Source organism: Sparus aurata, chromosome 9 (assembly GCF_900880675.1).
Source record: "Sparus aurata chromosome 9, fSpaAur1.1, whole genome shotgun sequence".
In the NCBI taxonomy this organism is placed as follows: Eukaryota; Metazoa; Chordata; class Actinopteri; order Spariformes; family Sparidae; genus Sparus; species Sparus aurata.
Genome location: NC_044195.1, coordinates 25,158,605 through 25,168,594, shown reverse-complemented (window position 1 = coordinate 25,168,594; position 9,990 = coordinate 25,158,605). Strand labels below are relative to the sequence as shown.

The following is a 9,990-nucleotide window of genomic DNA, read 5'->3' as shown; positions in this document are numbered from 1 at the left end:
CATGACCCGTACCCAACCAGCAGGAAACTCACTACAGTCAAGTCTAGACTTTTCATAGAGATTAGATAAATTCCAAGTCAAAGTAAGGTTTTAAAATAACTACTTAAAATTTACCAAAATTGAATCTTAAGTTTATAAATGAGGCCCCTGGGTAGGTTTAGTCACAACAACCACTTGGTTAGGATAAGGAAAAGATAATGTTTTGTTCTAAAATGCCAATTCTTGTCGCCACAAACACGCCCGGGGATTGTCTCAACGCTTCTTATAAAACATCCAGTGGTTCCAAACTTGTTGAAACTACGTCTCTCACCGTGGTCACTGTCGTAGCAGTGCTCTCACCTGTAACTCCACCACCACCCATTCCACCTCAAGATATGAAAGAACACGTAATGTGACGTGACACGACATGACATTGTGTGACATTTTATCGTGGCGACTGGGCTGATCTTTAATGAACAAATCTTGAATCCTCTGTGTGTGTTTAGCGACAAAGACGTCAGGGAATTAAAGCTTCAGGTGCAGGTGTGTGTCTTTGTATACACTGGTGTCCACAGGGTGCATCGTCCACTGTGCTTGAATTTCCTTCAAAGTTGAACATGACGTACCAAGTGGGGCTGCTTTATTTCCTCAGCAGACGTAAGGAGCAGTAAAACCCTCTCGTGGTACCGAGCCGTGTGTCCTCCTGTCAGCTGTCAAACTATCTGCACCTGTGATTTTCTGCTGACTGGATAAGTTGCACCATAAAAGGCCTCGCTGAACTCCCTGGCATTAAAGATAATGATAAAGCTGAATCACATTACTCTGTATATGATTAACACATCTGTTATTGCTCCTCGCAGGAAAGATGTATCGGACTGGGTTGGGTTGACGCTTAAATTAAGTCGTGAAGCCGTGTCTAACACTAATGTGCAGGAAAACATTTTGCTTGACATGCTGAGTTGGTTATCAGCTTTGATCAAATATTCGAAGAAACAGGTCTCAATGGACTGCACAGCTCCGACACTGACAGGTATGTTCCCCGAATTACATTTGCTCTTATCTTACAGGTGGCAACTTCTTATTGACTATGGATACTAACACTGTGCCTTAATGACAGTTACATCACAATGAGATGACATCGTATTTATGGTTGTCAAAGAAGACCTACCTGATTAAACAGGTCCGGGCACTTTTTCAATCAAATGAACTTTATCAGCCGATGGGAGTTCAGCATTTATCATTGAATAATAGATTGTTCGCATTTTTAGTCCTTAATATCCTCTTAAGCCTTCTTAATCTTGTTGGTTTATATGATGCACCAAGCACCAGTAATACATTGCAATAAACTTGATCTGCAGTACGTTGATCACTTGATAAATTACCAGTTTTTTAAATTACCCATCCTGACATCTACTTGTGAAGTTCATTGACAGCTAGGTGCAGTTCACTGTTCACCAGCTGTGTGTGTGTGTGTGTGTGTGTGTGTGACCTTGACAGAGAAAGAGAGAGACCTTGATCGTTGATCTGGTGAGAATAAATGGTAGAAAAAAAAATGTCCTTACTGAGGTGTGGAAGTTAGACAGGCACTATTTGGAATTGAAATTGCCATGATCAGCAGGCATTAAGCAGAAACCACTTGGGATTTTCCTGGAAATGTATTAACTGCTTGGTGGAAAATGTCAGAATACTATTTTTAAATTATGTTCAGAGTAATTTCAAAGAAATTACCACCTAGTTATTATGACATGTGAAAGTGTTACCTTAATGTTAATGAGCTTTATTTTTGCCTCTGGGATTTGATTTTAAGCAGGACGATTAATATAATGACGTATGATCATTGGTTGTATAATACCTACACAACATGTGTGCATTACAGTTATTTTTTATTTCACTGTACAAGCACATTTTAACCTTGTTGGGAACGGTGATATATAAATAAAGATTATTTTTACATTATCAATATTACTATATGTGAAAGGTGTATATAGTGCATATAGTCTTTGTTTGTTATCTTACTTTTTCTATTTTAATGTCTTGCTTCATCTTGCTTCATCTTTCCCCCTGTGCTACTAACCCTTGAACTGCTGTAACAATTATTTTTTCCTGTGTGGGATCAATAAAGTCTTATCTTCTTTGCACCGTCCGCTGCCAGGGGACCAACAGTGCCCTCAAGAGATGAGGATCGTCATCCTGGGACATGACTGGCTGGAGAAGAGTTTGACAGGGAACACCATCCTCGGCCGAGAGAGTTTTGATACCAGCAGAGACGTGAAGATGTGCGTTTGGCAACGGGGCGTTCTCGGTGACGGCCGTCGAGTCCTCGTCGTCAACAGCCCAGAAAGGTGGATCCACTACTCAGTCCAACAACCTGACCTGATGAAGGCCAACATGTCGACCTGCATGGACATGTGCCCCCCAGGACCTCACGCCTTCCTCTTGGTCATACCTGTCATCTCTCACAGAGGCAGGGAGTGGACAGTAGAGGGACCTCTTGAGCAGCTTAGTGACAGAGTGTGCAGAAGCACAATAGTGATATTCACCAGGTGTGAGCGGTTGAGGGAGTCGTCTATAGAGGCTAACACTGAAGGATGCAGGTTTCTCAAGTCTGTTGTGGAACGGTGTGGGCACAGATACCACCTGTTAGACACAGGCATGTGGAGAAAAGATGATAGTAATCAGGTTGCAGATCTTCTGGAGAAGATTGATGAAATGGTTGCGGGAAACATACGGGCAGGGGGGCTTGGTTATGTGACGACTGAGGAAGTTTGTAGAATAACTGAGAGAGAAAGGGAGGAGATAAAAGAGAGGGTGATGCAGAGGCAAATGGATGCAGAGGTGGAGAGAGATACACTCAGATCTGTAATCGGTAAGCATTACTTAAAGTGATTACAGTCAGTATTTTAATGCCAACATTGAATCAAATGAGCGTGTAAAGCAGAAAGAGCTAGATTGTACTGATGAACCCACAGAGAATAATTTAAAATGCTCTCACTCCTAACTTGTAAACAGCAGCTTCGTCAAAGGATTTAAACTTCAAACTATGATGCTCTACCTTCACCTGAAGCGCCACTTTTACATTTGAAGGGCTTTGCTGTCACAAAAAAACAAACAGCTTTGTGTTAAACATCAATTAAATCAACTAGGCAATGGTGGACAACAAAAGCTAATAAACAACCCAATCACCAGAATAAATGTCAGTTAAGTAAGTTTCTGTGAAAACACTTAACCACTGCAAAACTTACAAACTTAATGTTTCTTTATGTTGCTACTCGACACTTGTTTTGTTTCAATTTTATATTCATATTTATTTATTTATACAAATGGGTAGACACACAGTAAATCCACAGAGAGATCAGGCAAACAAATCACTAGGGCCAGGCAGCAGGGTTGAGTATCCAAAACAGGGTCAAAAACACCAGATGTCAAAAACACAAGAGGGACAAAGACAAACTGGCAACAAGACATGGGAAGAACAGACTAAATAGGGAGGAGGGGATAATTGGACACATGTGAAACACACCAGGGAGGGGCAGACAGTCCTAGCCTGACAAGACATGAGAAATTCCTGACAAAATATTTTTTTTAAAGTGATTTATTTTTTTATCCAGGAAAGTTTCCATCGATTCCATTGCTTCAGATTCTTATTGTGGGACCGAAGCAGGTCGGGAAGAGCTCAGCCGGAAACACCATACTTGGTGATGAAGTCTTTCCTACTGGACAACCAACATCACAGTCCACTAAGAGCCAGGCTGACGTTAAGCACAATAAGCTAGTCGTGGTTGACACTCCTGGCTGGCATGGGAGATACTGCCCAGAGGACACTCCACTGGAGGTACTAGAGAAGATTACCCATGGCGCATCTCTGTGTGACCCCCTTCCTAATGCTGTCCTGGTGGCCGTACGGAGCGATGAGACTTTCACTGAAACCGACCGGTTGGAAGTGGAGGAACACTTGAGCTTCCTTGGAGTCTGGGGTTGGACTCGAACCATCGTGCTGTTCACCTGGGGGGACAAACTGGGAGACACTCCCATCGAGGAGCACATTGAGAGATGGCCTGCCCTTCAGTGGTTAGTTGACAAATGCGGAAACAGGTATCACTTATTCAACAACTCAAACAAGGTCAGAGGCGTTCAGGAACTGCTGGCGAAGATTGAAGAAATGGAGGTGAAGAATGTCTCTCGACACCTGCTGGACAGTTTCAGGGAACTCCAGGAAAGTAACAGGAGGTTTGATGAAAGCTCCAAAAAGACCGCAAGACAGCTCAAGAAGGCAAGGACGAAAAATGATCTGCTGAGGAAGACAGTCGAGGAGAAGGAGAGGACAGTAGATGACTTGGCGAGGACAGCTGAGGAGAAAGATGAGCAGATTAAATCTATGGAGGCAACAATTGAGAGGGAGAGGGAGACCAGAGAGAGGGAATTTAAAGAGTACGAAGAAGAGACTGGCAGAAGAATAGAGGAGGTTGAGATGGAGAACAACCAGCTCAACGAAGATGTTATGGGGAAAGACAGAATGATATCAGTCCTGAATGAAAGATGTGTTCTGATAGATAATGTGATTAACGCTGCGAGGCAAATGATTGAGGTGGAAGAAGAGGTGCGAAGAGAGCAAGAGGCAAGAATGAAGGGACAAGAGTCAGAGAAGACGAAGACTGAGAAGAAAGATGAAGAGATGGGCCAAATGATGATGAATCGCATAAGAGAAGCAGAGGAGCTGAAAGAGACAATTGAACAGCTGATGAGAGAAAGTGAAGATAGAAAGAAGGAGTTTGAAGCCACAATTGAAGGGATGGAGAGGCACAGTCAGAGAAAGTCTTTGGAGAGGATCGCCACACAACAAGAACATTCATACACAGAGGCACTGAGCCACACTGCAGACACTGTTAAACCCAGTGAGTACAACCTGATCAGCATTGCAGACTTCAAGTCTTCATCTCAAAATGATGAGCATCCTCTGATTGATTGTTACCTTTATCAGTAAATGCCACAAACTGCTTTAAGTTGCAGAGACAGAACAGGAAGGGCAGTCGATGTCGGACAATGGCGCCATGCTTCCTGAGAAGGTGAGTGATAAAAGTGACCTCTCTTATAATTATGTCGCAAAACGTTAGTTGTGGTAAACCAGTCCGATCTGGAGTTACCACACTAACTATTTTTCCGAGACGAGAAATTAGTTTCCTTCTTCCGATATTCACAAACGTGTACGTCTCCTTGGGAGAGCGCGAACGTATCCAGCAAAATGTCCTCCCAGACTGCTTTACATATCTTTAAGTACTGAATTTTCCAGACTATAACTATAACTTTAAGTCGCATCAGTCAAAAAATGTGTCATGAAGAGGAAGAAAACATACGTAAGTCGCACCTGACAATAAGTCGCATTTACTTAGACATTTATTTCACAAAATCCAAGACCAAGAACAGACTAAAGTCACCCATTTGGTGCAGATTCTCCTTAATTTTTTACCTATTGCAACTTTTTATCCCACATATTCTTGATTTGACGTGGCTAATATTAGCGAGAGTGGAGGAAAATAACAGTTAAACACTGCTTAATCGTAACATCGGTTTCCCTTTTTTGAATGATGAACACAAACCACCACCACCCGGTGGTAGGAAGGCGCCAGTTGGCTGTCAGCTGTGATATTTGCAATGTGTTCAAGTGCAGCTTTTTGGCTCGAGACACAGGCAACGGAAGGCGACACCATTGTCAGCTTTCCTTGCTGCTGATTCTCTGATGTCTGTTTGGTGTGTCTGGATCCGAACGCTCTCTTCACCAGTCTATCTGTCTATTGATCTATTGAACCAAACTTAAATTAATTCAGAATGCTGCTGCCAGGCCAAGAGAGAGAGCACATATCACCCCAGTTAAGCTGTCCTGCACCAGCAGCCAATATCTTTTAGGACTGAATTTAAAGTCCTATTAATTATTAACAAGGCATTTAAAGGTGCACAATGTAGCTTTGTGGGGGGAAAATGTAATCACTGATGACAAACCATTTTACCTTGTTAAATTTCGGTGGGCCCTGCCATCTTTCTATCTTCAAACGGTGTTCTGGCGACCTAATTTTCCTCTAAGAACAGTTTTTGAAAAAGATTTGAATTTGTATCATTACCTCATTAATTTTGTAGATATCATTCTGAGTTTTAATTTCTTCTCCAAAACTACGTAGTGCCCCTTTAATGGCTCGGGACCGCCTATGTTACCAATTCTTTGTCTTTTTATGTTTCTTCTGGTTCTGCTGCCAGTTTTTGTAATACAAACTATCACCCAAAAAGAAAATAAGCTTCTCAGCCTTTTTTTAAGCTATATACAACTATGGAACTCCTTATCTAAGGCTCGATGAGATGCAAGGTCTGTGAACATCTTTAAAGACATCTGAAATGTGATTTAATCAACATTACTTTTAACTAACTGGCGAGATAATAAGCTGATAGCTTATTATCTCGCCAGTTAGGTATATATATATATATATATATATATATATATATATATTTATATATATATATATACATACATAAGCTGGTATATTGATATATTGATTCTGATTCTGTGTCCATAGAGAGAGGCTGCAAGTCAAGTGAGCCTTCTGGAGGCTGACTCGTCTCCGTCACGTCTGAGGGCTGTGGGCACTGTGCTGGGAGCTGCAGCTGGGGCTCTCGCTGGAGCTCTGCTGGGCAGTTTACTGGTCCAAGGAGACACGTCCTAGTAGAGTTTAATGAAGTCAAACACTAACGGCGAGTAAGACTTGAGATGTTTTCAGACAGATCATGGACATTTCTTTGATTACAAGAGGACGCCTTGATAAAGCTTAGGGAAGACTGTCTATGACCACCATGCACAGTTTTCTGAGGAGCATTTGCACTTTGTGGACTGTATCAGAGCTTCAGGTGGCTGAGCTGTCTGTCCAGCTGTCTAACCTTTACAAATAAAGTTATGAATCTAATTACTCAAAAGCCATAATAATCAGAAACATTTTAGGGCCGTGATCTTTATTTTCTAATAATGTTTTTTAGCAGACCGAAGGTGTTCAGGAAGCTTTTGTCACAGGAGAGGAGCACAAGACTAAAAGCTTCTTCCCTTTGCTTGGTTTTGATCTTGGTAACACTGAGTAAACTAGTCCTTGATCACCTAGAGATAAAGTAAGGCTTGAGATCATTCAGAGCTTTACAGACAAGCATTATGATTTTAAATTCTATTCTTTAACACTCCAGAAGCCAGTGCAGCCATTTAAGGATTGGTGTATGTACTCCACTTTCTTGGAGTCAGTGGGGACGAGCTGCGGCTGTCTAATGTTTTTTTTTTTTTAATTTGAGAAACGTAGACGCCATCACAACAGTCTAACTTGCTGAAAATAAATGCATGACTGAGATGGTGCTGGAGTAAATTTCAGTATGAGGAGTTTTATGCTATCCATGCTTCTGGTCAGACTGAAAGAATCAACTGCATTTCCTTAAACCGCCAGAAGATGGTGCCAGTTGATCTTCCTGAGTGATCAGTACAGGGGTGATGATGACGGAGCCTCACACTTTGAACAACCGCAGTGGATTCAGATTGATAGTTGGTCCCTGCCATTGCCAATTTAACTGATACTACAGTGATTTCTAGCTAATACTTACTTTTCAATCAAGCAAGGGTCTGTGAAGAGGTTTGGTCCGATAAATAAACAATTAAAACATCCGTGTGGGTGTCCTGTGTTTATTCTAAAAACCTTTAAAATGTCGCTTTAGTTGCTTGTAAAATGTGCACAAATTAATATTAACACGTCTCCACTCATTTTACACAGCAACATCAGTTCACCACTCATGTATTTACTATTGACAGTGAAAACAATTTATGGCTCTGGAGAATATTTGTCAGGTCTCAGTAAACAGCTTGTGTCAGGACAGTTCTATGTCATGCGGTCAAAACTCAAATATTCCATGATTTTATATTTACACTGAGGCCCAAAAAATAGCTCTCATTGAAGAGTTAAATTTTGAAGACGGGTTTCTATTTTGGATCTTTAACGGGGTAAATACATGTATGACGTAACGCTTAAGTAAGAGCAGAAAAAAACAATATGCTTATATTTGTCTATGTTTCATTTACTAACAAAAACACTGAAAAGTTCAACACTTTGTCAAAAGGCAAATTGAAGCCTGCAGTCCTCATACATGTTGAAGAGAATAAAAGCATACTGGAAATCAAATACATTGTTTCACTCTTCGTCACGATGAATTTAATGGTCTAACGAGGAACAAGCAGCACAATTCACATCTGTTGCGTTACTTTTTTTTTTTTTTTTACTATGAAACGATGTTCATCTGCACAGTTCTTTATGAATAAACAAACAAATAAGAGTATGAATAAATAATATGCATTTATCAAATGGTGACTGTCACATTGCACTGGCCAAACCTCATTTGACAATCAGCTTTCTCTGTTCATGAGCAAACCTTTAATGTTTTTAACAGAGGTGTGAGAAACATCACTGCTCTCGCACCTAAGACAAAAGCAGACATTTATTTTTATACCTCTATTGTATTTTTCCTTGTCACTGTATTTGTAACTGTATTTCATTCTCCTTTCTAGATTTAACGTTTACAAAACCTCTTGTGGACATGTGTTGTAAATTAACATTTTATTAAACAAGCAATAAGTGCAGTTCATTTGGGGCTTCATGTCAAATAAATGAAGAAAATTAAACCAAACTTAAGAGCTGAAATTTGAATATGGAATATGAAAGAGGTCATTTTCTGTCAACAGAAACTAAACCTAAAATCCTGTGTCGTATTTTTGTCAGTTTAAATCCATAAATCAGAGGATTCATGACAGGAGGGATGAGCAGAAATTCTATAGCGATTAAGTTTTGCAGACTCTGAGGCAAATCTGTGGAGCCGAATCGCATGTACATCAAATCAAAAACTATCACAATAAGGAAAGTGACTAAAGAGGTCAGGTGAGGCACACACGTCTGCATAAACTTCACTCTGTCGTCTTTGGACCTCACAGACTTCATGACGAGATGCATGTAAGTCCAAACTATGAAAAACCCGTGAGACACGTAAATAAACGTTGTTGCGTGTGAGATAATACTACTCGCGAGAGTGTCATTGTCAGGGCAGGCAAGTTGAAAAATGATCCAGTTCACACAAAAGAGTTTCTGAATTTTTGCGCCACATAACTTCAGCGTGGACGTTAGTATAATACTGATAGAAAACATGCAGAAGGGTGTTATCCAGGAGAAACACACCATCTGACAGACCCTCCTCCTAGTCATGAAAGAGTGGTAGTGCAGCGGTCGACATATAGCCAGATATCTGTCGTACGCCATGACGGCTAGAGTGGACATCTCACAGCAAGCGAAAGAGTACATGACAAAAGCCTGTAGGAGACATGCTTCATATGAGATTACATGAGAAGACGACAGCAGATCGAAGAGGAACTTGGGGTAGAAACCTGCAGTCCCATAAAGTCCATTAAAGCAAAAACTGCACAATAAAACGTACATAGGTTCATGCAGGTTTTCATCTAAAATAATGATCAAGATGAGAGCAATATTGACAAACAAAATCACAAAGTAATACAGCAAAGTGAGTGAAAAGATAGCAATTCTGTAATTCATCGTCTCGTTTATCCCAGAGAGAGAGAACACTCTGATGACAGACACATTATCCATGATTAACAGAACAAATTAAACCTTTTTTCAAATTCTACCTGTCAAGTTTCAGAAACACAGAGGATGTGGGGTCACAGAGCTACAGAGAGTGTCTCTGGTTTTCCCTCCACACCATCTATTATTACCAGCTTCGACTATGACAACGCTCCACTTGGGAATTCAAACTCAAATGATTGCTCCAGCATCATGAGTGAAGAAGTAATTACGACAGGCAGCAGAATAATCTTGTCCAACATTCGTCCACAAAAATGAAAAATAAAATCATATGCATTATATTAAAGCTATGGTCATAACAATAATTATATGTACGTACATATAATTATTGGGAGTTATGAAATAAATACTTTGACTT

At 40.6% G+C, this 9,990-nt stretch overlaps 2 protein-coding genes across 3 annotated transcripts; one reads left to right on the top strand and one right to left on the bottom strand.

Annotated features, from left to right (window-relative positions):
* The first annotated feature begins 877 nt into the window (after positions 1 to 877).
* On the top strand, positions 878 to 7,657 carry LOC115587583 (GTPase IMAP family member 8-like). 2 transcript variants are annotated; one of them, XM_030427496.1, is made up of 5 exons: positions 878 to 1,009; positions 2,132 to 2,845; positions 3,588 to 4,871; positions 4,987 to 5,042; positions 6,540 to 7,657. In XM_030427496.1, the coding sequence occupies exons 1-5, from the start codon at positions 931 to 933 to the stop codon at positions 6,684 to 6,686; spliced, it is 2,280 nt and encodes a 759-aa protein (XP_030283356.1). In that variant the 5' UTR covers positions 878 to 930; the 3' UTR covers positions 6,687 to 7,657. The 2 variants fall into 2 exon arrangements, with proteins under 2 accessions (XP_030283356.1, XP_030283355.1); XM_030427495.1 differs by having other exon boundaries at positions 4,981 to 5,042.
* A 1,051-nt stretch (positions 7,658 to 8,708) lies between these two features.
* LOC115588568 (olfactory receptor 4Q2-like) lies at positions 8,709 to 9,644 on the bottom strand. The gene has a single exon (XM_030429239.1). It carries the CDS (start codon positions 9,636 to 9,638, stop codon positions 8,709 to 8,711), a length of 930 nt encoding a protein of 309 aa, XP_030285099.1. The 5' UTR covers positions 9,639 to 9,644.
* Positions 9,645 to 9,990: the final 346 nt, after the last annotated feature.

Excerpts from the sequence above, each read along its gene's own strand:
- LOC115588568 (XM_030429239.1), bottom strand. The coding sequence starts at position 9,638 with ATGGATAATGTGTCTGTCATCAGAGTGTTCTCTCTCTCTGGGATAAAC.
- LOC115587583 (XM_030427495.1), top strand. The coding sequence starts at position 931 with ATGCTGAGTTGGTTATCAGCTTTGATCAAATATTCGAAGAAACAGGTC. Across the intron at positions 1,010-2,131 it reads CACAGCTCCGACACTGACAG|GGGACCAACAGTGCCCTCAA; the intron begins GTATGTTCCCCG and ends GTCCGCTGCCAG. Across the intron at positions 4,872-4,980 it reads TGCAGACACTGTTAAACCCA|TTGCAGAGACAGAACAGGAA; the intron begins GTGAGTACAACC and ends AACTGCTTTAAG.